General features: G+C 43.5%; 1 protein-coding gene across 4 annotated transcripts; it reads left to right on the top strand.

Moving 5' to 3' along the window:
- The first annotated feature begins 121 nt into the window (after positions 1–121).
- On the top strand, positions 122–27,765 carry LOC143125762 (equilibrative nucleobase transporter 1-like). Of its 4 annotated transcripts, none has more exons than XM_076287494.1 (13): positions 122–574; positions 7,373–7,803; positions 8,216–8,345; positions 15,731–15,777; positions 16,720–16,796; positions 16,993–17,085; positions 19,269–19,408; positions 19,685–19,815; positions 20,670–20,825; positions 25,267–25,374; positions 25,807–25,993; positions 26,269–26,392; positions 26,544–27,765. In XM_076287494.1, exons 2-13 carry the CDS (start codon positions 7,614–7,616, stop codon positions 26,649–26,651), a joined length of 1,491 nt encoding a protein of 496 aa, XP_076143609.1. In that variant the 5' UTR covers positions 122–574; positions 7,373–7,613; the 3' UTR covers positions 26,652–27,765. The 4 variants fall into 4 exon arrangements, with proteins under 4 accessions (XP_076143609.1, XP_076143608.1, XP_076143610.1 ...); XM_076287493.1 differs by having other exon boundaries at positions 122–588; XM_076287495.1 differs by lacking the exon at positions 122–574 and adding an exon at positions 5,523–7,223 and having other exon boundaries at positions 26,622–27,765.

The raw sequence follows: 27,765 nt of genomic DNA, 5'->3' as shown, positions 1-27,765 counted from the left end.
TTAAGCGGTAATTGCATATTACGCTAAAAAACCTGCATAGTGTGCCTTTAAATGAAGTTATGTGCACTAGATTAACGGTGGTGATTTAGGCTACTGTAAACCATCTGAACCACCTATACCAGTGTAATACATGAATGTAGGTCTACTAATCTTAGAAATTGAATACTGTTGTGCTGCTGAGACGCATGAACTGGTGGTTGACAAAGGTAGGACTATGACTATTTTCATGAATTTGATGACTTCCATCACATAGTCTTCAATAGCCGAATTTACGCATGCCTCAGTGGAGCACACTGGTCATCACTTAGCCTGTGGATAGGTTAGCAGGAGCATGAGAGTCAAATACGTGCTATAAATGCTCGGTCTGTACTTGCACAGTTTATTTTCTATTTGTATGTCAACATGGTGATCCTCCAACCAAGACCGCCTCGTTCTGGCACTGTACCTTAACGCCTCGGACGTAAAAAAAAAAAACGTGGATTCATCAGCAGCAGAGGCAACCAATTTCACCCGGATAGGGATGCAGACGACGTAGCAACAGAAAAAGACAGCGGAGCCGTCCGATAGCTGAGCGGTGAGGAGAATCGGGTGGGTTCACTGGAATGCTTTGCTCTGACACTTCACCGAGAATAGTCACACTTCACACATACAAAATGCTAACAGCAGATGGGGGACACAATGTCACAATGACACAATTAGTAGCCTAGGCTAATGATGTTGACTTAATTCTAGAAAAACACGGATACCCCTAACAATGTCCATTGGCGGAAAGACGGAAAGCACACAGATAACAGGACGTCTACAGTTCTTATTATGACCGCCGCGCAGCGAAGCGGCGGCAGTGTTGCCAGATGCCAGCAAGGTTTTCCAGCCCAAAGCCTCGTCAAAAACCGCGAGAATGCACAAAAAACCGCCCAAATTTGCTTTTGCTTGTTTCTCATTTAAACACATTGAAATCATTAACAAGCTTTAAAATTACCCATTTTTGGACTTAGCCTATCCAATTTCAGAAACAATATTCAATCAAATGAACGCAAAAGTAGGCTACAAGGACCTCAGTCAGACTATTCTTCTATAAGCTTATGTTACGAAAAATAATGCAATAAACGTAGACTATCAATGAGTCTGTTTGTGTCAATAGACGCTTGGAACAAAAGCATTCAGTAGGCTAGCCTAACATAAAAACATTGAGTGGATATATGAACATACAAAATAGCCTAACGCACAACATTTCAATTATTTATAATAGCAACATGACATGCATATTCATGTATAACATTAGATGAAATCGCATTGATTGTAGAACAGGGGTGTCGACTCTTTGCAGAGGCAGTGCGTTCATAACTGGTGGGCCAACTCTAGGCTACACAAAAAATATTTTCATAGGCCTACGCCAAATGTAGGCTAAAGGCTTGAGTTAAACTTGAGTCTGACACCTGTGATTTAGAACAATTAATTAATACATAGGCGCTATCTATTCCTTGAGACAGGCAGTTAGGCCTAGAGTTTTCATGAAAATCGCGCTGAACATAGGCTATTTAGGACAGTGTCAGTGCGCTCTTTGCAGAAGCAGTGCGTTCATGCATGGCAACTCTATACACGCAAAAAATATTTTCATACGCCAGATATAGGCTAAAGGCAAACTTGAGTTTGACACCTGTAATTTAGAACAATTAGTAGGCCTACCTGACAGGCAGTTAAACCTAGAGTTTTCATGAAAGTCGAGTTGAACGAACAGGGGTGTCAGTGCGCTGCAGAAGCAGAACGTTCATGCATGGCGGGCCATCTCTACACAAAAAACATAGGCCTATGGCCTAGGCCCTTCGTGAAAATTGCTTTGAGCAATTGTTATTAGGCCTAAAAATAATTAAAAAGTTCTAGTAGGCTTTGTCAAACTTCCTCAACAACTGTCGGGCTGGACGGAACGTGGGCCGTAGTCCTATGTCAAGCCATTCGCGCAAGACCTGCACATCCATCAACCCTGAAAGATGGGGAAAGTCCATCCTGTCTCGTAGGTAATCTTTCAGCAGTGTGCACCCTCATAAAGAGATTGACTGTAATGAGAAAATGATCTTTGCCCACTTTGGCATATTGATATTGTCAGTCAGCTAGCTAAATTTGAAAACCCCGCGAGCTGTGTGTTTGAAGGGCGGTCTGCGCGGAAGAACCAGACTGAAACACTTTTTAATTAAACGTAATTTACAAAGACATCGTAAAACACTGAAAGCTAATATTTTGTCACAAGCAACCTACATCTGTCCTCTGTCAAATACAGTTGCATTTTCAGGTCTGAACAAAACCATTCAGTAGTTATTTAAGGAGAAATCGAACGTGCGTTTTGTTTCATTCGTCCCTCCTGGCCGGGATAAATGAAACGACATGGGGGACGAAAGAAACATACAGCTTAAACTTCCCACAACTTCAATATTTGACATCATGAATGGTACTTAATATGTGTTATTTTAGATAAATTACTGCTGGGCTTTACTGTCTGCTATGAATATCTAACAACTTATTGCTGTCATTGTGAAGCGCATATCTCGCGGTTATGGAAATACCATGCACTATGCCATTTATAGCTAGAATGCATGTTTCGATACAGGTGACGTGAGCTGAGAGTGTCTGTTGTGAGTTTAGGGGGCACGTCAGCCAGAGGGTGTGTGAGTGAGTGAGTGAGAGACTGCTGCCTGCTGAGGGTCGCTGGAAGAAGGGTCTGAAGTGCCTATGTGTTTCGGCTACAAAAACCCGCCGAACTGATCCGAAACCAGCCCAATTTTTATACACCCGCCCAAACCCATTTTTGCCCGCAAAATAGATTGCAAAACCGCCCAATTGGGCGGGAAACCGCCCAATCTGGCAACCCTGAGCGGCGGTCATATAGGTTTAGTCAGATTTTTTTTTTTTTTTTTTTTTTTTCCTTTTTCGCATGCCCAAATTTCCGTCAATGAGTCCCGGGACACTGAAAGACCGGGGTACACGAAACTTGGTGGGCATGTAACCCCACATGGATAGCATGGAACCATCGTTTTTCGTTTTGATCTGTAGCCCCCCCGCTGGACTGGACCCCCGAAAGGAGGGTAGGGCAGACACAGTTTTCTGTGAATATCTCGAGAACCGTAGGGTTTAGGAGGACCATTTTTTTTTGTATGTTGATCTCAAGGGGCCATGTCAACCCATTCCATAACCACTCATTTCATGTATAGCGCCACCTAGTTAAACACAAAAAAGTAAAAATGAGGTGTTGTAATTGAAGGTATCTGTGACCTAACATAGTCAAAACTGCACGAAATTGGAAGTGTATGATCATTATGACACCCTCTGTATGCACGCCAAATTTTGTGGAATTCCGTTCATGGGGGGCCACACAATAAATTAATTTATGTTACTATACACCAACTGGCCTGTAGGTGGCCGGAGACAGTTTTCTGTGAATATCTCGAGAACCGTAGGGCCTAGGAGGTCCACCTTTTTTATGTATGTTGGGATGGGTTGACATGCCCCGTTAAGACCATTACCACTTATTTCATGTATAGCGCCACCTAGTTAAAAATTAAAAAGCAAAAAATTAGGTGTTTTCATCACAATATCTCTGGCTGACAAGGTCAAAACTGCACGAAATTAAAAGTGTAGGATCATTATGACACCCTCCGAATGCATGCCAAGTTTTGTGTACTTTCGTTCATGGGGGGCCTTACAATAAAACAATTTATGTGTACATTTAGTGACGTACACCAACAATGATTCCCGGGACACTGAAAGACCGGGGTACACAAAACTTGGTGGGCATGTACCCCCACATGGATAGCATGGAACCGTCATTTTTCGTTTTGATCTGTAGCCCCCCCCGCTGGACTGGACCCCCGAAAGGAGGGTAGGGCAGACTCAGTTCTCTGTGAATATCTTGAGAACCGTAGGGACTAGGATGACCATTTTTTTCCGTATGTTTGCCTCCAGGGGTCATGTTAACCCATTTCATGTACACACATGTGCACAAACAGATACACACACACACACACACACACACACACATACATTCACAGTAATCATACGTATGACATACTCACACAGTAGACATATGTACGCTTGCACAGGCACATACGCAGGCACACGCACACGCATGCACACGCATGCACGCACACACACACACACACACACACACACACACAACATAAACATGAACATGCACACAATTCAAGAATTTCTCAGAATTATGAACAGGCAAGATGGAGGTGGGGTTGTATAAAATGAATTTTACATGTGAAATCTATGAACTAATCATGTTTTGGTACTTGTTGTCTAGCAGATATCAGTGAGAATTGAGTAAGTGTGGATAATGCAATTTAGTGAGACAGTTAGAATCATATAGGCCTTTCAGCGTGATTTATTTTTGTGGAAAAAATGTGCTGGACTGGGCGGCGGTCATATTTTGTACCGCTCTGCGGTACATCTAGTTTTTATTGGAACAGAGTAAAGCCAGCCCTAGTATTATTTAGTCATAACTGTCTAACATTGAAAGCACAGTTTCCTCCCGTGGAAAAATTGCGAAAGGACCATGACCGTAAGCTTACTTGTCCAACCACAACTGTTGATTTAAACTCTGACTCTTTTCTGCAGCCTTTTGCAACTGTATAGGCCATAGCCCTATTTAAGCAGGCCTAAATGTTTATAATGGATTTTGCAAGTACATATTAATGATTACCAGGGAGACTGCATGCATGCATGCCCGATTTTGTAATTTCGCGTTGCTAGATGGCATTTTTTTGCATATTTGCAGACAACGAGAAAAGTCTCAAATGCAACTGTGATTAAATAAATAAATAATAATAAAAAACACACAAATTAGCCGTCGTGCCGTTATAGGAAATTAAATGCGCATTGCGCGCGGAACGGTTTTAATTAATACCTTATCCCCTGCTGTCCTTAAACAGAGTTAGATCACAATACTGTTTATACTATGCTGTATATATTAGGCCTGTACAATCACCATATCCCTCTATATCAAGAGTAGATGGATCATTATTGTTCACTGACAACCACTTTAAACAAGCAGGTTACTGGGTGAATGCAGTATTTGAAGATGCTCATATGCATATTTTTGCTGTTTAAGTCTGTCTTCATGCTTCCAGGATACTGCACGTCATTGTTTGTCACATTGTGTGTGTGTGTGTGTGTGCGTGTGTGTGTGTGTGCGTGTGTGTGTGTGTGCGTGTGTACGTTTGTTTTTAAGAAGTCTTATGATCCTGAGTGTGAAAATGCCATTTTGAGCCTCTTATACCATGTGCAGTTGCATCATTAGTCATGGGATCACACCGGAGAAGCCCTGCATAGTAGGAAGTCAAGAGATGAGCCATACGCGCGCGCACACACACACACACACACACACAAGCACACAAGCACACAGCCATAACCACAATCAGGGTATGCATGCACTGCACACACACACACACACACACATGCAAACTTGCCAAATGTTTTGGATACAGTAATAATAACCTGTACCTGTACTACCAAAGTGAGCTCGAGGGCATGACCTTGTCATGCTTCATGTGCTTTAGTGGCAGATAATAACCTCAGAGCATATACGATATCTTTAGACATTGTCTCATGACAGCCTTATATTATGAACAGGTTCCTGGAATTTCGCATAAAGGGGAAATGACCAGACAGACAATGTTTTTCCTTAGATAGATACATAGCATGTTGGTCAGTTTACCAATTTCTACTGGGTGTCTCATTTTTCGTTATAGCGGATGCTCATGCAGGTGTTATGGCTTTAGGAAGGTTTTTGTTTCACATTTTTAATGCATTCCATTCAAAAACATTGTTCAGTGTATGCATGCCATGGCTCACACAAGCACCTTTTTTTTGTAAATGTTTGTGCGATGGCACACTGGTAAAAAAAAAAAAAATTGGGGGATGAGGAGTGCACTCAGATTTATTTATGGAGGTTTATTTATGTCTTTATTTGTCTATTATTCAGCTTATGGCATTTCACAACATCACTTATATCAAGAGGACACACAGTAGGCAATTACACAGCTGTATGTGAATCAGCATGCTTCCTAGGTTGTTTTTATGCATTATCCTTCAACAAATACCTATTTTATACAGTCTATGGCAACTACTGACACAACTGTAATTCGAATGTTGTAGAATAAGCATTCTAAAGAATATCCGACCTCATCTAACTTAAACATTCTTGCATTGATGAGGAACATTATTTTATTTTCTATGGCTTTGGTGTTGTATGTGCTTACCAGTTCATGTTCAGGGCCGCTGCTCTGGACTAAGGATCTTGGGATTCATGCTGTCATGACCATTATTATTTGTGCATGTTAAGCACATATCAGTAAACACACAGAGATGGACACCTGAGTCAATGTAATGAAATCCAGAAATCAATTCTGTAACATATTCCTGTTCTGCGATATGAGTGTACAATGAGGGGAAGTACATACACAGACAAAGTTAAAAGTGAGAAGTCAAACAAAATCAAAAGCTTGTGAATTAATTTATGAGGCAAGTTTTTAGAAGATGTAAATCTATGGACATTTCTTTCTGGTGTCCCCCAGTTCAGCTTGATATCCAATAGTCGCAACAGAGTGCATGCTGCTTGGTGTGTGATTTTTGTGTGTGTGTGTGTGTGTGTGTGTGTGTGTGTGTGTGTGTGTGTGTGTGTCTATATCTGTGTGTTATGTTAGGTCAGGTACTTGTGAAACATGCTATGCGAGTGGGGAAAAATGTTTGGAGTAACAACAGAGATACATTCTTCCCTTTGCACTTGCAAAACAGATGAGTGTTTTCTCTACTATGAGGTGAGAGAGTAAACGGGTGGTGGCAGAGAGAGAGAGGGAGCATATAGAGAGGGAGCAGATAGAGAGAGAGTGAGAGAGGGAGCAGACGGGGTGAGAGAGAGAGAGAGAGAGAGAGGGAGCAGGCTGAAAGAGGGAGCAGAGAGAGTGAGAGAGAAAGAGAGCTGAATGGAGGGGAACTATATAAGGATGAAGACAAGGAGTATCCAGTGAGTCAGTGAGAGGGAGCGAGTGTGTGTGAGCACGCTGCAGGGCATCCTACGGAGTGTGAGAGTGAAAAAAGAAAGCTAGAGACTTTCAACAAAGTAAGGGACAGAAAGAGAGAGTGGGAAAAGAAGAACAGCGTGGAGCTCAAGACAAAATAGAACACAACAGAGAGCAAAGACATCTCCATGCAGAGGAACAGGATCAGTGAGTTCCATATCACTCATCTAAATCTTCTCCTCCATCTCTCTCTCTCTCTGTATCTCTCCTCTCTCTGTTTTCTGCACCTCCTTCATTCTGTTCATCTCTATAGGATATTATAGTTTCCAATCTCATGTACCTTTCTCTTCTTCCAGGAGAACAGCAGAGGCCATCTAGAAACTACTACAGCTACAGTGTTTTTGAGTGCCTCGGTGTGAGTGTGTGTGAGCGTGCAGTTGGCCAAAGTGTGCTTTAAGTGCTCTGTGTTTCTCTGTAACAGAGAGGTTGCTTGCCAGTGGATGTGTGCATGGTAGTGTGTCTGCTTGTGAACCTCAGGGCTTGTTTGTGAGTGTGTGAGTGTGTGGGTGTGTGAGTTTGTGTGTGTGTTTGATAACGATGCTTGTCTACTGTGGCGGTGGGCTCCGTGTCCGGTCATGGCTGACCTTTGCGACAGGCCTGTTTGAGTGTCTGTGTTTCGCCGGCGCTGTGTTCGGCTGGGCTTCGCTGGTCTTCGTGCTCAAAGGTGATGGCTACTTCAGCCAACTATGCGTCAACACCACCTCCAGCAATGGCACATACACCATGGGTCAGTATTACGCTAGTTTGTGTGTGTGTGTGTGTCCATGTACAGGGATTTAGTGAGGCTAAACACAAGTAAACACAGCTTACCCACCTCTGAAATTTCAGAAACTGGTATTGTTATAAACATTGGACAATAACCTTCACCATCATCAAACATGTTTTGAATGTCTTTTTAAAAAATCTGATACCACATGGCGCAGTCCACCTTACCGTTATCACAGAATTCATTGTTTACCCACCTCTTATTTTACCACTACACCCCTGTCCGTGTGTGTGTGTGTGTGTGTGTGTGTGTGTGTGTGGGGTTTAATGCTATTACATGGCTGTATATATTATATTCATTTCAATAGTGTAGACTACACTGCATATGTAGAATGGAGGTGCCTATTATGAATGATGGATGATTTATGTTGCAGACTGCAGTGAGCAGGATGAGAAGCTCTCCCTCATCTTTACCATTGCGTCCTTCATGAACAACTTCCTCACACTGCCCAATGGCTTCCTTTTTGACCGCTTTGGCACCATGGTTACCCGTCTTCTTGCAATGTGAGTAAGATTCTGTGAGAGAATGTGAGTAAGATTCTGTGAGAGAATGTGTGTGTGTGTGTGTGTGAGTGTCTGTCTACACAGATGTGAAGACGCTGCAAGAGTTCTGGGTGTTGAGAAAGTTGAGTGACATTCCCCTCCACATTGGTCTGAGTCTCACTCTGTGCAGACTCCCTGTTCTGGTTCTCTCTCTGTCTTTCCTCCCATGACTGCCACTCACAGATGCCTGATAAGTCTTTTCAAAGCAGGCAAAGGGTTTTTATTGCCCTTTGCATATTAGAATCGCCAAAACCAGTTTGGCAGTTCCTTCATCGTGCCATAAGTGCCATGCTACGTAGACTAAAAGAGATAAGCATACCGGTACTCACAGGGCTCCAGAGTGCGACCAATTTGGTCGCATATGCGACCTAATTTTTCAGAAGTGCGACAAAAAGAAACGGAGGTCGCACCGGTGCGACCAGCTATTCGAGAGAGGAAAAAGCGTCCGCATTGAAACTCTACCTTTGGTTCAATAACAGACACATATTTGGCCAATATCGTGGTTTAAACAAATCACAGATAGTGAAGGGCGGGACCTCCCCTCGTAAACCCGACGTACAGGAATGCCACTTGCGCCAAATTTATAGGAGTCATTGCAGATGAAAAGACGTCTTAAAATTGCGAACAATGCATACAAGGCCTTCGCAAACGACAGAGATACAGATATCACCAAAAAAGAGTGCGTCATTGACCGCAGTTACATGCAGGGAGTAACCCGATTTTCAACAGCAATATTCGTTTTGCGCGCGAGTTGTGTAAACTCATTCTGATGGCATCAATCAATTTAATCCAGTATTTGGCCCAAACCGAACATCACTGCTACATTTAAAGCCCGAATATTCCCTGCATGTATACAGTGGTCATTGTTTATGGTGAATTGAATGGACACATTTAGTTCGAGCATGGCAAGTCATTGCAATAGCCTATAATAATAGGCCTAACATTTTGTTACTGCATTAACCATGTTCTTATTGAAAATTTAAAAATACTAAAATTAAAAAGTAAATTGCATTGTGGGGCTGTCAAATGATTATTGCAATCATCATTGCAAAATCACATAAAAATCCTCCAGGCTACTTGGAACATCTCTTTAAATTGTGCTCAAATACATTTCTATGGAAGATGCTAGCATGGCGAGCTGGTTTAGCCAAGGCCTAAAGATCATGAAGGATAGTATGTAAGACATTGAGCCATGAGATTTGAAGCCCTTAAAAGACGTGCACTGTTAATTTACTCACTGTTATTTTTATTTAATTAATCTTGATATGTTAAGTTTACATTTCAGCTCAGTGAAGCACTTTAAGCACCAACACTTCATTAAGTTACTTTTCTTGTAGAATTGTAAATCATAAGTTATAGGACAACCTATATAGGACAGTAATTAAGGGAAAAAAGTGAACCTGCTGCGGTGTTAAATGCGATGTGGTTGAAAATTTGGGTGCACCTAACTTTTGTGCTGGTGCACCTAAGAAAAAAAGTTAGGCGCACCAGTGCAACCAGTGCAAAAAGTTAGTCTGGAGCCCTGACTCAGTGTTAGATAAGTAGTTAACTCTTCCTCTTGCATGTGTGTCTGTTGCTCTGACAGTGTCGTTAGTGTTTCTCTAAGTGTGGTCTGCAGGCCACTGGTGGTTTGCCAGCTATCCCTAGTGGACTGCGAGCAGATGTGGTCAAATATCATTTTTCAGATCAGTGTTTCTTAAACTGCCTATGTGTGACAAAGCCATGTTGTCGTTGACATGATGAGTCGTTTGCAATGTTCACATGATGAGTCGTTTGCAATGTCCAACTCATACGTAAATCCAGATTCTGTGTTAACAAGGGCAGTTTATCAAAACCCAAGGCTAGGCATTAGCAATGGCCTTATCACCACATGCTGAAGTTAAACATTAATGCTTAACAGGGAACCACATGCTATTTAGGAAATATTTTTTGTCAGGCCACAACAGGTCTGTATGTTTGTTTGTGTGTGTGTGTGTGTGCTTGTTGTACCATCACTATGTGAGAAATGGAAATGACTTCTACTCCCATATTGGTGTTGCGGCAGATTACTACTGGTGCGGTGTGTGTTGAAATGTGTATTTATGAGGCAAAAGGCCCTCACATTCCTGGATGTGTGATAAGGTAATGACCTCTCAGTGGAAAAGGTAAAACAGGCCTTCTATGTTCTGGGTGGGGTGCAGAACATGTTGCTCTAGGATGTGGAGGTGCTATTGGCCTGGATCCCATAGAGTTTGTTTTGTTTTAGAAATAATCCCTCTGGCAGCGGGAGAGTTTACATGAGTAGCTGCGATATCAAATAAATCTCACAGCAGGATTGTTATTGTTTTGGATATGTTGCATATGTTGGAAGGGAGTCAGCATCCTCACACATACGTTCAGTCATACACACACACACACACACACACACACACACACACACACACACACACACACACACACACACACACACAATGCTGGATAATAACAGAACGTCTGTCAGGGAATCCCCAGTGAAATTTAAGAGCAGTAGTTTTCTCTTACTCACTGTCACATGTGATTACCCCCTGAAGAGTTGTCCAAACCAAAGAGGTCACTATGTGTGTGTGTGTGTGTGTGACTGAGCGTATGTGTGAGGATGCTGACTCCGATCCAACATATGCACCAAAACAATAACAATCCTGCTGTGAGATTTATTTGATTTATTTGTTTGGCCATGCTGTGTATAGTTGGTGCACTAGTCCAGGAATGATGAGTGTTGTCACTTCATCAGTGGTCATTGTTATCCTGTCCATCTAAATGACATAATTTTTCCTCATCATTTGCCAGACATGGAGAGGGCATTATTAGGGCACACAAGGGTTATTAGAGTGGACATAATGAGAAGCAATATCCACTGTTAAGGGAAACTTCACTAGTTCGCCCTTCGATATGATTGCTTCAGCTAGACTAGAAGGTATGGGAGAAGTGCATGTGCGATGACCGCTTGCACCCCCCTGTGTAAGGAGGATGAGTAACAGGGCAATTGGTGAAATGGAGGAGTAGGGGGAAGAGGGGGGATGATTTCGCGAACGTCGGAGCGTGTGACGTATGGAAAAGGAGGTCGGCTTAAATAGGCCTACCCTGCGGCGGCAGTGGGTGAGTTAATTGCTGTCAATTATCCCGCAGGCTCCTCCCGAACTTTGTTTAGAAAACATCATTTCACTAGTTCGCCCTTCGATATGATTGCTTCAGCTAGACTAGAAGGTATGGGAGAAGTGCGTGTTTGGCAAGGTAGCTGTACGTGGTCCTGGAGCGCCTGGAGCGGATATCGCGATAGAGCGATGACCGCTTGCACCCCAAAAGATCACAGAGAAAGGCCGCTACCAAATACATAAGTGCTTGCTGAGCGAGTCGTAAATCCGCTAGATTGGAGCGGATGTAAGACTGGTAGGCATCTGAGGACCAACGGCCCAGTATTTTAATTTGTTGCTCCGATAAGCTGTTGAGCGCAGCTGTTGCGGCAGCTCCTATCCTGAAGGAGTGTGCGGAGTAGCGATCCGCGGGAAAACCAGATTTGACTAGAATGGTTTTTAAGAGTGTCTGGAATCTGTGGCGAGTGATGGGTAGCCCTTCGTCTGACACGAAGAGCGGGTTAGTAGACGAAGCTTGAGCTGACCGATATGAGATGTAGTGAGATAGGTATTGGAAAGGCTGAAGATCTGAGGCGGAGTTAAAAATGGATATGGAGTGTCCTTTTCGGGACTGATCGGTTTTACTCTGTTTGATGGTAAATCGAATGGTGTCTTGGTCTAGCTGCTCTAGATCTGCGATGCACGGGTGGACATCGGGAATGAAGAGAGACGAAGGGCATGTAAACTCGCTACATCTCAGCAGCCCAAAAAGGCCAGTAGAAACATAACGGAGATGGTGGAATCGGAATGCGGTGACATGAACCCTTTGCGAAGGGTAGCGATGCAGGTGGCGAGAATGCTTGAGGTAATGGGAAGGCGGGAGTCTTGGGGGACTGGATGTTGCCTACGGATACCTTTTAATTAACACGCCTATTAACACTGCATGGTCCTGGGTGCGAGGGCTTGAAGGGCTAGGTCGGCCGTGATGGGCTGAAGATAGCTGAGGGGGTGGTTTATAGGAAGATGGTCTCCGAAAAGCTGGGGAGTGGAGTAGGGTACGGGTCCGCCTCTGGAGCCGAGCTTCTGAATCTCTGGAATTTAAGACGAGAGAGAGAGTCAGCAATTTTTATTGTGGCAACCGGGGACGTGTGCGGCTCTTATAATAAGCTGGTAGCTGGCTGCTATCCAGATTAGACGCCTAATAAGAGGGGAAAGCGCAGGCGATTTTGAGCTCGAGTTATTAATGACGTGCACTACGGCTTCGTTGTCGCTGTGGATTAGCACACTCTTGGAGGTCCACTCATTCCCCCAGGTAGGGCCGTGATGGCTACCGGGTAGAGTTCGAACACGGCTGACGATTCGTTTCCAGTTGTTAGCTCTCTGAACTCTAGTTGCCACGGGGATGCAAACCAGCGCCCTTTGAAAAAGCCTTCGAAGCCTGTTGAGGGGGCTGCGTCGGTGTACAACTGGAGGTCTTCTGGAGATGATTGGCAGTCGTCGTAGAACATGCACAGACCATTCCATTCGTCTAAAAACATCCTCCAGAGTTTGATATCGGCCAGACACTGGGCATCTAGAGATACGACGTCTTCGAGAGATGGGGTTGCTGAGCGCAGTTTAGGAGATGCGAGATGAAAGGGCGGCCCTGGGGAATGAGTTGACTAGTGGACACTCGACCGTGCCGTGACTAGGGCTATTGCAGAGGGGACAAGATGGCTTAAGTCCTAGGAAAACGCGGTTATGGAGCTCCATATCGAGCGCGCCCCAGTAGGGGTTTTGGTTCCAGAGGCCGACTCTGGCAGCGCATTTTGCTGAAAACAGCCGGTGGTAGCCTACGCATAAAAATGGGCTCCCCCGTAGGACACGGCTAGGCCGGCGATGATGGCCAGGTAGTCATTTAGCTCTTTGCGTCGACTGGGGAACACGAAACAGACGACTTCTGTGTAGTTGGTTAAAGCTACGGTGAACTCGGGGAATGACAGCATTTTTGATGCTGGGCCAGAATGTTTTAAAGACAAAACCAGTTCGCCGCAAACTAAATCCCGGTTATGAGAGGGAATAGGAAGGGAGGGAAGAATGGTAGAAAGGTCTACGTCTGCACCTGACAAAATGAGGTTCCTGGTGGACGCTGTGACGGGTGGTGGTTCGAATGCTGCAGCGTGGGGAGGCGGTGTCAGGGCCTTTGCTGTGGCTAATGAATAGCTTGGAAGCCGGAATGGGACGTCGTGATCCAAAGCACTCGCTGAATGCTGATGACCCGCTGCGGCGGGCTGGTCTAGCGCGGAGCCGGGGAAGAGATGGGAAGGGAGAAAAGGGGGGAGGGAGGGAGCGGAAGGGGAGCAACCTGGGACAGGGTCGCAGGAAGTGGGACGGGGAAGGAAAGAGGGTTAGGGGGGAGTAGCGACGCTGTCGCTATTGGCGCCGGCTGAGACCAGGTGCTCGCTAACTCATAAGAGAGATGGGGAGCTAGCGAGGTGAATCTTCGAGCTGACGCTTCGTGAGTTGAGGCGTGCTGTACAGACGTGGCTCCCGGGATGGAAAGGGGGGAGGGAGGGAGCAGTCGTCGGAACGACTGGAGGTGGGGCAGCCCTGGACCGAGTCCTGGCTAGGGGAGGTGGATGGGGGAGGGAAAGAAGGGGTGGGGGGAGTAGCGACGGTGTCGCTACCGGGGCCGTCTGGAGAAGTGGGGTTGGACCCGGAAATACGGCGGAGATGCGGCGGGAATGGGCCTGAGCCGCTGACGTGGCTGTGGCTGAAGCAGCGGAATGATACGCTCTGAAGCGTGTGGTGCCGGAAAGTGCTGTCGGCGTGCCCGGTTCGCGAGGTGGCTGGTGGTGTGTGCTTCGTCCGGCTGAATGGCCGGCGGAAGGAACCGCGCCGGGATGCCAGAAGGAGCAGCTTGCTTCCTGGTCTGGGGAGGAAAACAAAGGGAGGGAGCGAGAGGGCGAAAAGACCGGGCTATCCGACTGCGTTAGAAGGCGGAGGAGATGGAACTTCCTATCCGACCTACGGAACGCGATGCCGCGGGAATGGAGAGTGCTGCGGATGCTAGCCACTGTCCAGTGGATAGGGTCATCGCCTTGCTGGCGCTGGGTCCTGGTGCTGCCGCGAGTTGAGGCTGCTAAGCGGGAAATGCTGCCCCGCACGGGGGCAGGAGAGGAGCACCTTCTGCGACCCTGTGTCCTGGATTCCCTACGCTGGCGGCGAGGGGAACGAATAAGATTATTTTCGCCCGGCGGAGGGCCCTGGGTGTCGGGTGTTGGCGGGACGAAGTTGTCCTCCAGATCGCTGGAAGAGGCGTGGATTTCCAGTTCCATGAGAGCTGTCTTGTCTATGCGAACAATATGCAGACTGAATGATTTCGCGAACGTCGGAGCGTGTGACGTATGGAAAAGGAGGTCGGCTTAAATAGGCCTACCCTGCGGCGGCAGTGGGTGAGTTAATTGCTGTCAATCATCCCGCAGGCTCCTCCCGAACTTTGTTTAGAAAACATCATTTATTGGTTGAAACACCCTATTGAAAGTCTGAGATCTCTCTCTCTCTCTCTCTCTCTCTCTTTCTCTCTCTCTCTCTCTCTGCTCATCCTTTGCTCCCTCCTACCCATTCCAGCTGTTCTCTGTTGCAGCTACCCTAGAGGAGGAAATGCCTGTGTGCCTATTTCTGTGCATGCTTACATAAACAGACAGTGACATAATAGAGAGGCAGGAAAATGGGGAAACCAGGGAACCAGAATTGGGGACACAGAGTGCAGGAGGGAAGTAAGAAAGTAAGAAGAAGAGAGTGAAGAGAAACCAGAGAGAGGAGAGGAGTTGTGATAGGAGGGAATGAGAGGGATGGTCCTGGCAGTGCAAACATACAGGCCATTAAAGAGTGCAAGCTTGGACACCACTTTGAGTTTCCCAAGAAACAGAGTGACATTTGGAAGGAAAGGAATGTGTGTGTGTGTGTGTGTGTGTGTGTGTGTGTGTGTGTGTTGTGTGTGCCTCTGAATGTGTGTTTATGCAAGATTTAGGACTAATACTTTCCAGAGTTGACTCTGGCCAGTGAAAATCTTTGGCTTAAGTGTCTGTGATCCAGAGCAACAAACTGAGGCTGTTTTCTCTGAGGGGTGGAGGAAATGAAAGGGTGGAGTAGTAACGATGTTGGGACAGGCGAAGGAGTGTGAAACAAGGTCACGTCCCACATTCTGTGGTTTGTTTTGACCAAATCTGATGCCGCAGTTTCTAACCGTTTTTTCCCCCCTCTATTTTTCACTAGATCCATATACACCACGGGGACCATGATGATAGCCTTCTCAAACGCTGGTAAAGAATTCTGCTCTACTCCTTGGGATTCTACCTCAGAAGGGAATTCTGTTCCCTTTGACATGTTTTTGGTCCATTCTTTTGAGTTCCACCAACCGTTCCATTCTATTGATGTATCCCCCAGCTTAGGCACAGCAGGCAGCCGGTCTGGACTGCTTTTGAGTCTGTGTGTGTGAGCGGGAGAGTTTGAACTTAAACAAAGATAACGCCCCTGGGCCTCCCCTCCTGGGCCCCTTCTGAAGCTCCACTCTGACCCGTTCGTGTAGGAGGTAGCACAGGGCGGAGAGACATGCGGAATAAATAATCATGGTTTATTTGCTTAGTCAAAAATACAGTGTAAGAAATTGACCTTAGCTCAGTAGTTAGTGTGTACATGGAGAGGGTGCAGGTGATGTGTTACTCCATTGAAATGTAGCATCCTCATTCAGTGCCCACACATAGGTATAACTAGGGAATGTTACGCCTTGAATTAAACTGGCCATCACAAATCATCACAAGCCCTTTTCCACAAGCCCTGTCTGTGCTTTCGTTTATTCATTTCACAGGAAACAGACATAGTGCCTCTTCCTTCCTCTATTCCTACATGTTTTAGATGTTAACATTAAAGCCAATCACATGCTGTTAGCTGGTCAATATTATCACTGTTTTATTGTTTCCAAACAAGCGCACACACACACCAACACACACACACACACACACACACACAATTCCTTTATACACAAACAGAATGAATACTTTAAACAGTTTACCTGGCTCACGGTGACAGGAAAGGCAAAAGCTTCACCCTCTCCTTTGTTTTACACAAACAGCACTGTTCAGTCAAGAAACTATCTTTTGAAGTTGGAGTTTTTAACTGTGTGTTATTATTTATATCAATAATGTAGCCCATGAATAAGCAATGTTTTATAAACGTGACCCTGTCTGTCTTTCTGTCTCACATAGCTGTGTCCATCCTGCTGTTCCCTGCTCTCTCCTGCATTGCGGTCGGAGGAATTCTCTTTCTGGTGACAAACATGCAGGTAAAATATAAACCTAATGACCACATATGTACATGCAGGAAAAGTATAAACTTAATGACCACATATGTACATGCAGGTAAAGTATAAACCTAATGACACCACATATGTGCCGGTGTATGTACCCACCCAGAATATGCTCACCGTACTTTTCTATTTTTCTCTCTCTCTATCTCTCTCTCTCACCCTCCATGACCAGGTTGGAAACCTGTTTGGTTCCCGGCGCTCCACTATAATAACCCTCTACAATGGTGCATTTGATTCTTCCTCAGCCATCTTCCTCATCATCAAGGTAAGGTCCACTTCTCTCATGGAGATAGAACAGTAGGCCTGATGGAGGTTGCAGTGGTAGGGAATCAAGAGAGTGAAGGATCTTGTAACAGTGAGTATGTTTCCAGCACACCATATTCTGATTAAGGACCATATTCTGGTTATGGGAATATTCAGAATAAGATGTTTCCATGTGAAGCAGAAACAAAATATTCCCGTTTACATGTTTATCAGCTGAATAAAGCGCCGACGTGCAGTAGAAGTAGTGTCTGCGTCATGACGTCTCAACGGCCTCTGTCCTTGAATTTCATTCATGACCACAAAATAAGTGAATTTGGCCAGATTAGAGCCGCTATTGTTTTGCATTTTAGCCTTGTAATAGGCCACTTTGATTGAGGGGTTTTCATTGATTCTTCATCTGTCAGCAGTGCGCGTGCTGTGTCTTGGAGCATTATGATACTTTCACTCATCGATTAATTCCACTTTGACATTTAAACTTTCGGGCTGTATTTTGCACTCTGGCGCATGGTGTAAAACTCGTTTTTCACCCACGCAAAGTTTAATTCGGTATTTTGCACGTTTATTTTTTATATGATTCACCCAGGGGTGTGGCAATTAACAACCTAGGGAGGGGCCTGGCGCATTGTCTAAAAATCGCTATTGTACACCTGGTCAGAAGTCTATGGCGAGTTATTTATATGTTATTTTAAGAGCGCGTTGTCAACAGTCATATTGGCAGGTGCACGCACCATCCTTCCATTAACGCACACCAGCGCACGTCCATGCAAAACATTAAAAATTGCATGATTACAATGGGAAACATAATTAGAATAAAGATATTATGAAATACTGTACATCTCATGATGAGTAGTTATTCACCATCATTTGCAAATTGGTAATGACGGTTAAAAGTGATTAGGGGAGAGCCGAGAGACACGTATGGAGCACAGCTGAAGACGCACTCACGAGATATAAGCAACTCCTCTGCAGGTTAAATGTTGTTTTGTTCAGTCATTTGAGCAATATTTGGGTAAGTGTTGCTTTTTCAGCCTATGTTTTCGATGGTAACCCATTGTCAGTCAATAGTGAAAGTAATTGCATATAACTGTCTTGTCGTTGACTGACACCTTGGTGAAGTTAGTTTCACTTTGCCAATGAGTTCAAATACTGTAATAGACGAGTGCAAATGCGTGAAGGCTATGCTAGGTTTTAGTAAAGCATGGTTTAGTGGAATGACTATTCCATACGGTCTCGCAAGCAGCCTCCTTCAAATGCGCCGTTGAATGCCAAAATACCGATGCATTTATTTGACATATCGCGCTTTGCGCCAATAAAGTGAATGACAGATGTCATTCTCATTGGTTTAAAATGATGTTACGCCCCAAACACACCCATATGACTGATTAAAAAACCTAGGAACACCTTGTTGCGCCATGCGCTCCACGTTTGATAACGAAACCCCTCCCAATGTGGACTGGACATCCTACTAAATTTGAATAAGCTTTTGACGAGTGATGGTGCGCTTTAGAATGTCATGATAGGGCCCTTCAGGTTGTAATACATAAATTGACCTCTTCTTCACTTAAAAAGTGCAAACTTTCGCTATATTTTTCGCTATGTTGGCAAAGTGTCAGGACATCAAAGCAAGCTACCAAAATTCTTTGCACGAACATGCACAGATGGAATTTAATATTTCGAAAGGGGCATTTTCTGACTAATTTCTGTCTTTCCATGCCACAATATTCCGGTTAAAAGAGGCATATGCTAGGGGTGTTATTCTGGTTTTTAGTATTCCGAATATGACCTTATTCGGGTTATGGCATCGGGAATAATGTGTTAACATGACTCATGCACGATTGTAATATTGTCATTATTCCGAATAAAACTGGAATATGGTGTGCATGGAAACGTAGCCAGTGTTGTTCTGATTAGGAAACGGTAACATGTAATAAACATTCTGATGATATTATTGAGGTGGATAGTTTAGAGAACAGTGATGATGATGACGATGATGATGATGATAGATTTAGAGATGAGATGGTGATAACAATGATGAGGATGACAATAATGCTAAAGAAAAGGGTGTTGGTGAATATGAGTATGAATAATAAATATGCGGATCAAATGGTGTGTGTGTTTGCTGTAGTTGCTGATGCTGATGAAATGGTGTGTGTGTGTGTGTGTGTGTGTGTGCGTTTGCTGTAGTTGCTGCATGAGAGCGGCGTCTCCCTACAGGCCTCCTTCCTCTTCCTGTCCTCGTGCAGCGTGATCCACCTGCTGCGCACCTTCCTACTCATGCCCCGAAAACACATCCCCTACCCACTACCTAAGGACTACACTTATGGGTACACACACACACACACACACACACACACACACACACACACACACACACATACAGGTGTTTATGTGTTCCTGTAAGTGTACCGGAGGGTACACTTACAGGAACACATAAACATACACATCCCCTACCCACTACCTGAGGAGTACACTTACGGGTACACACACACACACACATACACACAAACTCACAAACACACACAGACACACACCCTACCGACTATGGGTACTCTCTCCCACACACCCTTTTGAGTAACCCTGAGTCCCTGTCTCTCCTGCAGAATTAGCTGTAGTCAGAAGAGAAGCTATAGCATAGAGGACAAATCAGCCAATGGAGGAAACATTCAGAGCCCTGCTGTTACCGAGGAAACCACTCCTGAAGAGGGCTCGCCATTCTCCCAAAGCAAGCCAGGTGAGTGTGTGTTTGTGTGTGTGTGTGTGTGTGTGCATGATTGCTTGTGTCCTAAATCATTTAGCAGATGTACTGGCAGTCCTTGAGATGTAAATAGAATTGTGACACAGAACAAGTGTTTCTGAAGAACCCGTGTTGAAATATGCCATGAAGTGACTATACCATGCTGACTGCCAGAGAAGTGCTATTCTGAAAGTTTGAGGAAGGACAGGAAGAGGAAATGAAAGCGAATTTGACGCATACATCTCTCTGCCATCCACTGGTTCCCTATGGGCCCCATGACTTTCTCCTCCTTGTCCGCAAATGACATCTGTATGTTTGTGTGTGATCTCATTCTCCCTCACAGTCTGTACCATACTACACTACACCATACTATATTTTAGTACACCATACTATACTACACTATACTATATAATACTACACCATAGTATATTATACTATACCATACAATACTACTGACATACAATGCCATATCATACTGTACTGTAGTGTTTCAAGTAGAAATTTGAGGTGAGATCCTTTTCACGCAATCAATCAACTATAGACCTCAGCTACAGTGTAGCTGGTTTGCTAGTGTCATTGCACAACTGTAGTAATTTCCTGTGTATTAGCCGCATTGTGTTTAAACCACAGGACAGTGTTTTAGGCAAGTTAAAAAAACATATTAATACCATACTGTCCCTGTGTATTAACCTCATAGCTGAAGAAAGTTTGCAAAATCAATGTATAAACCGCGGCTAATAGTTGGGAAATTACGGTAAAGTAGATGCTGTTCTCACTCTCTAATAGTTGGGAAATTACGGTAAAGTAGATGCTGTTCTCTCTCTCTCCCTAACACCCCCTCTGTGGTATAGTGTGTGTGCCAGATAAGAGTTTCCGGAGCTGTGTGCTGTCCTGGTTCTTCCTGTGGCACTTGCTTTGGCTGTCTGTCATGCAGCTGAGGCACTACCTCTTCATCGGCACCCTCAACCCCATGCTGAATCGTCTCACCGCAGGGAAACCAGCTCTGGGTACTTACACACACACACACACACACACACACACACATAAAACATGGATACACACACACACACACACACACACACACACACATGTATACACATACACACATAAAACATGGACACACACAAAGTCTCATGTATACTGTTTTATGGTTTACATTACACGAGTACACATGTGCACAAAAACACACATTGACACATGTTACAGTTGTGCTTAGGCACAATTTTGAAAACAGGGCCTGTTTTTTCAAACATGTCTGAACCTCCAGAAATATTGTTCAAGTAGGATTATTAGAGGATAATTTCGAGTACAAGGTATACTGACCAAACACAACACATAAGGCAAGACCTGTACATTGAGGACTTTTTTTCTCTCCGCATTGTGAGGTACACTACCTTTTTTCTTCGACTGCTTACACACAGAATTTTTGTATACAATCTTTACAGTAAACATGTCACTATAATCCCATTGCCCCATATAATACCAAAACCCCATACAAAACCTGCAAAACCATGCACTAAATCTCAGCCTTTGACACAGTTTTCAATTTCATAAAAATACATTTTGCGAGTGTCTCTTCCTCCTCTTCCTCTCTGTGCTACATTGCCTTTAATTTCTGTTGTTCACAAGGGCTCACCTGTTGACCAGTGTTTAGGACCGATTGTTGAGTTTACAGTTACAGTAGCTCAAACTTGTTTTCTGTGCCTCCGGAAAAGCCTTAGGAATTAGTCCGGCAGCCATGGAGTCAGACCTGGTTTTGTCGGTTAAAGTTTTTTTTTTGCAGAATTTTGTAGACTAGGGGTATCTCTTTAAGATTTAGGAGGGTGCCCAGTGATACCCTTTGGGCAATTTTGTATATTAACCCTTTCTTGTTCAATGTATTGAATACAAGGTGAGACACTACAGGTGAATTGGGCAAAAAAATTAACCAGCAGATATCACTATGAAACTTCCCCAGTTGATTACTTACATTAATATGGGATAAAATGTATTACAAGTTATCTGAAATTTAATGTTTGAATATGCAAATTAGGCATAATCTAATTAAATATGTGCTGATTTGCATAAAGTTTAAAAAGAAAAAATCTGAACAATAGATGAAGCCGGGTTCAAAATTACTTTTTCATTGTGTTTACATATTAGATGAAAAGTATTTTACACAGGAAATTTGGATTACAAGTTTTCTGTAATTTAATGTTTAAATATGAAAAAGCCCAATGTGCCAAAATCATGAAAAAATTGGATATACCTCTGATTTCAAGATGAGTAGGTCTACTCATATTAAATGCAAATCAACTCAAATAAAATGTACTAAAATACAGTGTTCTGTGTGATAGTTTGTCAGACAGTACATTCACAGTACATAATTTAACTCTTTACTAAGTGAATTAATGAATTTCTATATTTCAGACAAGGCCAATCCGGGAGCCATGGGGTCAGACCTGGTTTTGTGGGTTATTTATTTATTCAATTTTGCTTAGACTTGTTGACTTGGGGTGGCTCTTTAATATTTAGGAGGGAGCCCAGTGATATTAACCTGACTCTCGCCAGACGAATTTCGTTCCGCTTAGCTCCGCCTAGCTTCACTCACATCCATCTGGGACCTCTTCCGTTTAGAGTGATTTCAGCACAAGATTGTATGGTTGAGCCAATCAGGACACAGGGCGGGAGTTTCATAGATGTGACATAGCGTAGAAGCAACTGTGAGACTGTTCGTCAGCGTCACGGGTTGGCTTCGATGTGAGTGGTTGAAGTAGCACGTCAATAGATGACGGACAAGTGGCTTATTCAATCATATGCAAGCATTTTTTGATTAGGCCCAGCCTTCTGAAACACCATTCCAATGGATCGGTTCCAGATGGATGAGTGGAGCTAGGCGGAAAGAAATTCATCTGGCGAGAGTCAGGTTACAGTGATATCCCTTGGACAATATCCTATATTAACCATTAAAGCCCTATGTGCCGAAATCATGAAGAAAACAAAATAGGAAAAGCAAATAATCAACTCAAATAGAATGTACTAAAATACAGTTTGCAGTGTGATAGTTATTCAGACAATACTTCATGCATTCAAATTGGGAAAATATAACCCTTTTCTATGTCAAATAATGAATTTATAATTTCAGATATTGCCTGTAATAATTCTGAATATGTGCACTTTTCCTCTAGTATTAGTTCTGATAATTGTCCAGTTCTGGCTCATCCTACCCTAAAACATGCAGAGAACATTGTGCAACCATTAACCTGGCAACTGCATCTGTTAAAGCAAGTCAAGGATTCAAGGATTTTCACTCTTGCAGCCACATCTGATCATCTCCAAAATGTATTTTGGTGCAAGTTTGACATTTTCTGGTAGACTGGATGGGCTCAGTAACGAATCAATGAATCTTTCTTCAAATGGCAGTTGAATTTCCAACTAAAGTATTCCTTTGTTTCAGGCTCCAAATACTTTAATACTTAAAAATGAATATTCTCTTTTTGAATGACGAGTTTAGGCTCTGAGCATAGACTACTACTGCAATAAAGAATAAAAATAAATGTATATTTTATACATATTAGAACAGTAGAACAGACACCCTGTCCGCTAATAGAGGGCAGTTTAGGCAAGTCCTTCCACTCAGCAGCCATATTGTAGCGCTTTTTGGGCACTTAACAGGCATCTATTTCGGCGTGCACAAGACTTCACAACACCAACCTTGCTCCAGCAGTGAGATCACAACACATGATTGGCACGATGTATTTACAACACACCACAGGATTGGCACAATGTATTCACATGTTGACTTTTTTGCCGTGGAAGGGGCGGGATATGTGTAGACAACTGCCATATTGGCGTTACAAACTAACCCCATGCATTTCTATGGAGGATTTTTTGAGTGCTGTGATTCCTCATTAGAAAGTCTCTGGTAAACCTCCATCCACACCTAAGAGACGTGCTAGTGAGAGATGCTAGCATGTAGCACCCATGGATTAGTTTCCTCTCCCACTCTGAGAATGAAATCTGCACTTCAGAAGCACCTACATACACCAAACTTTCCAGTCTTATACCTAACTATATTTAGAAGGCTTCTACAGAGGGGTTTGTTGATATATTATTCCTAGCCTTTTTATATGACATTCCTAAAAACATGGACAAAATGTATTTTTTAAGGCTATTGGCAGTACTTTCTGATTTACGGAATAAATAAAAGAGATATCTAAAATTCCCTGTGTAAAGACATTTCATCTAGTATGTCAACACAATGAAAAAGTAATTTTGAACCTATGTTTTGATCCAATGTTCTAATTTAGTTTTTTTTATGTTTTTAGTTTATGCAAATCAGCACATATTTAATTGGATTATGCTTAATATGCATATTTAAACTTTATATTACAGATAACTTGTAATATTTTTTTTTCCATATTAATGTAAGTAATCAATTGGGGAAGTTTCATAGTGATATCTGCTAATTTTTTTACCCTATTAACCTGTGGTGCCTCGCCTTATATCAACGCATTGGACAAGAAAGGCTTAATATCGAGAATTGCCGAAGGGATATCACCGGGCACCCTCTCTAATCTTATTGAGTTACCCCTTGACAACAAGAAACAGCAAAAAAAAAAAACTTTAACCGACAAAACCAGGTTCACCTAAATTATGGCATTTGGCTGCCGGACTAAATGCACATGTTTGTTTCTGCAGAGTCTATAGGCCTATGTTACATGCCCAAGTGCCACCCCCCCCCCCCCCCCCCCCCCCCCAAAAAAAAAAAAAAACAACAACAAAAGAATGGATGGTGTTCAGTAAAGTAATGAGTGTTTACACATGTGAAGAGAGAGAGAGAAAGCACTGGTGAATAAGTGTGGCATTTTGATGGGTTATGTTTGAAAAACGCCAACAAGTTACTTCCTGATAGATTTTTGTGTGTTAAGTGTTTTGCAAATTGTTTTGCAAATTGTCTTTTAAGAAATTGAACACTGTGTCAAACACTGAGAATTAGTGTATGGTTTTTCCAGATTTGATGTGGGGTGTTTGAAAGACATGTTTAGAAAGTTGTGTGACAAGCAAAGATTTAGTGTGTAAACAGTTGTAAAAAATTGGTTCATAGGTGTGTATTTTTGGAAGGTAGTACCTTGACATTGCAAAGAGGAGACATTATCTGAGATTTCTGTGTCTAAAGTACCAGAGACATGTGTTTAGAGTTTTGTAAATCAATGTGTGTACTATTTTGTAAAAACTGTGATGCTGATAATGTGTTTATAGTTGTGAAATTCTGGGCTGATGTTTTGTTACTTGAGTGTAAGGTTTCGCTAACTGTGGAATACTTTTGATTTTAGTGTTTACGCAATCGTAAAAAACTGTAAATCTTTCAAATTAATTAAACACACATGTTGAAATTTAAGTATAATGAAATTTATATGTATGTGTGTGTGTGTGTGTGTGTGTGTGTGTGTGCATGATCTCCCTCAGTGAGCACCTACACCAATGCGTTTGCCATCACTCAGCTGTGTGGAGTGCTGTGTGCTCCCTGGAATGGACTCCTCATGGACCGACACAAGGGACGCGCCAGAAAGCCAGGTCAGACCAGCTGTCCCTCCCACACACACACACACACACACTCAACTGCACACACACTCCTCACACTCTCACGCACACACACACACTCAATTGCACACACACTCCTTACACTCTCACTCACACACAGCAACACTCCCCAGACTCTCACTCACATACAGACTCACTCCTTTGGGTCTGTATGTATATGTGCCTGTATGACCCTGCTTAAGACAGTCACTTAGAAGTTATTAGTGTGTGTGTGTGTGTGTGTGTGTGTGTGTGTGTGTGTGTGTGCGTGCGCGTGTGTGTGTGAAATGTTAAATTGTATCTGTACTTTGGCTTTGTTAAACACCTTGTGTAGCAACACTGCATAAATGGCGCTATATAAATGAAGATGTATTTGTGTGTGTGTGTGTGTGTATGTGTGCGTGCGTGCATGTGTGTGTGGCACAGGTCAGAGCGAGCGTGAGGCGGACCTGCGGGCAGCCATCTTGTCGCTGGCCCTGACGGCCCTGCAGTGCCTGCTATTCTCTGTGTGTGCGGCCACTCCGCTGCTGCCCCTGCAGTATCTCACCTTCATCCTGCAGGTGCTCAACAGGTCCTTCCTCTACGGGGGACACGCAGCCTTCATTAGCGTGGCGTGAGTACACACACACACACACACACACACACACACACACACACACACACACTCACACACTCACACTCAAACAACATGGCATATTCACATTTTGTTTTTTCTGTGTCATCTGTCTCTAAGACATATTGACACACACACACACAGTCACCTTTGACTCAACTTGGACATATCTTCATTCAGTCATTATTAATTTACAAGTGTGTGTGTGTGTGTGTGTGTGTGTGTGTGTGTGTGTGCATTTGCTTGTGTGTGTGTGTGTGTGTGTGGGTGTGCAGGTTCCCAGCAGCTCATTTTGGGAAGCTGTATGGTCTGGTGATGGCCCTATCTGCAGTGGTGTCCCTGTTGCAGTACCCGTGTTTCATGCTCATCAAGGGCCCCCTGGGAGGAGACCCGCTCTATGTGAGTTAATAAATTACTATACTGTACTGTCAACCTGTTATTATACTGATTATACATCTGTTTTGACCATGTTTTTTCACTGTGTGTGTGTGTGTGTGTGTGTGTGTGTGTGTGTGTGTGTGTGTGTGTGTGTGTGTGTGTGTGTCTGTAGGTGAACATTGCACTGACCTTATTGACCTTACTGGCCTTCATCCACCCTACCTATGTCTACCTCCACTGTCGTCGCCAGGCAACGCAGAGAGGCAAAACTACAGACTAGCCCTACCAGTTCACAGACAGAAGGGACCAACTTGCACTTTAACCTATGTGTTATGTTTTAGTTCAGTATTTTTTCTGTAATTTGCCTTTTAACACATATGTGGGTTCAAATGCATAACACTAGCTTTAGCTTTTTTACATTAAAGATATCCATTCCAATTAAGGAACTTGAATCTATTTAAGGAAATGAATAGGGAGTTAGGTTAATGAACTGAAAATTGTATCTGAAACTCCGGAGGTGGGAGGAAGTACTTTACGAGTAGGAGCTATCTCACCCTTTGCCAAAGGCCACACAAGGCGTGTGAATTTACATAATGATTTTATTAGGAGATCATATTTTGTTCCCGAGAAGTCATCTTGCATTGCATCTGTGCTTGTGCTGTATTTCCATATAATGTTTAATGCCATTCCTTCCTGAACTTAACGTGGTTGAAAGACACACAACACTGGCTCAGAAGTGAGCAGGTTTTAGAATGTGGTGTCACACCTGCCTTATCCCTCCGACCCCAGACCTCCGCAAGAGAGCAGCTGTTCCACGTCACACACCCAAGCAGTCACACACGCACAGAACCCCCCCACCACCACCACACACACACACACACACACACACACACACACACACACACACACACATACACATACATCATGCATACATACAGACATACAAATACACACATACAAACACAGAGATAGAGAGAGAGAGAGAGACATAAACACAAACACACACATATGAACACCCTAGTTAGAGATATTGTCAAACCACATAGCAGCCACTGTATACACATCCTTTCTTTTAGTGCTGTTTAATATTGAAATAACATGTCCAGACTTTCTGGCTTTTCAGTGTAACTCTTCAGTTCAGGACACTTTTGCTTACTCAAGATAACACTCACACAGTTACTGTCTAGGTCATGCTGCCCTCTCTTGACCAAACCAGATTGTTGTGTCAAGTGGGCAAACATGTTTACCTCATTTGTCTCTTAGCAAACTCAGAGCTCGTCAGTGATGTCATGTCAGTGTTTTACAGAGTATTAGTCAGTGCCAGTATTATGATTTTGTACTGCTTTTTATACTAAAGGGAATCACATGCAATAAATGAAACCATGTGAAATGTA

This window comes from Alosa pseudoharengus, unplaced genomic scaffold (assembly GCF_046254945.1).
Source record: "Alosa pseudoharengus isolate Yale_2024_CS ecotype anadromous, Long Island Sound unplaced genomic scaffold, YU_APseudo_1.1 YU_APseudo_1.1_scf_16, whole genome shotgun sequence".
NCBI lineage: Eukaryota > Metazoa > Chordata > Actinopteri > Clupeiformes > Clupeidae > Alosa > Alosa pseudoharengus.
Note: the sequence above shows the minus strand (reverse complement) of the source record. Positions and strands in the feature narration are given on the sequence as shown.

Excerpts from the sequence above, each read along its gene's own strand:
- LOC143125762 (XM_076287494.1), top strand. The coding sequence starts at position 7,614 with ATGCTTGTCTACTGTGGCGGTGGGCTCCGTGTCCGGTCATGGCTGACC. Across the intron at positions 8,346-15,730 it reads GTTACCCGTCTTCTTGCAAT|ATCCATATACACCACGGGGA; the intron begins GTGAGTAAGATT and ends ATTTTTCACTAG. Across the intron at positions 19,409-19,684 it reads CCTAAGGACTACACTTATGG|AATTAGCTGTAGTCAGAAGA; the intron begins GTACACACACAC and ends TCTCTCCTGCAG.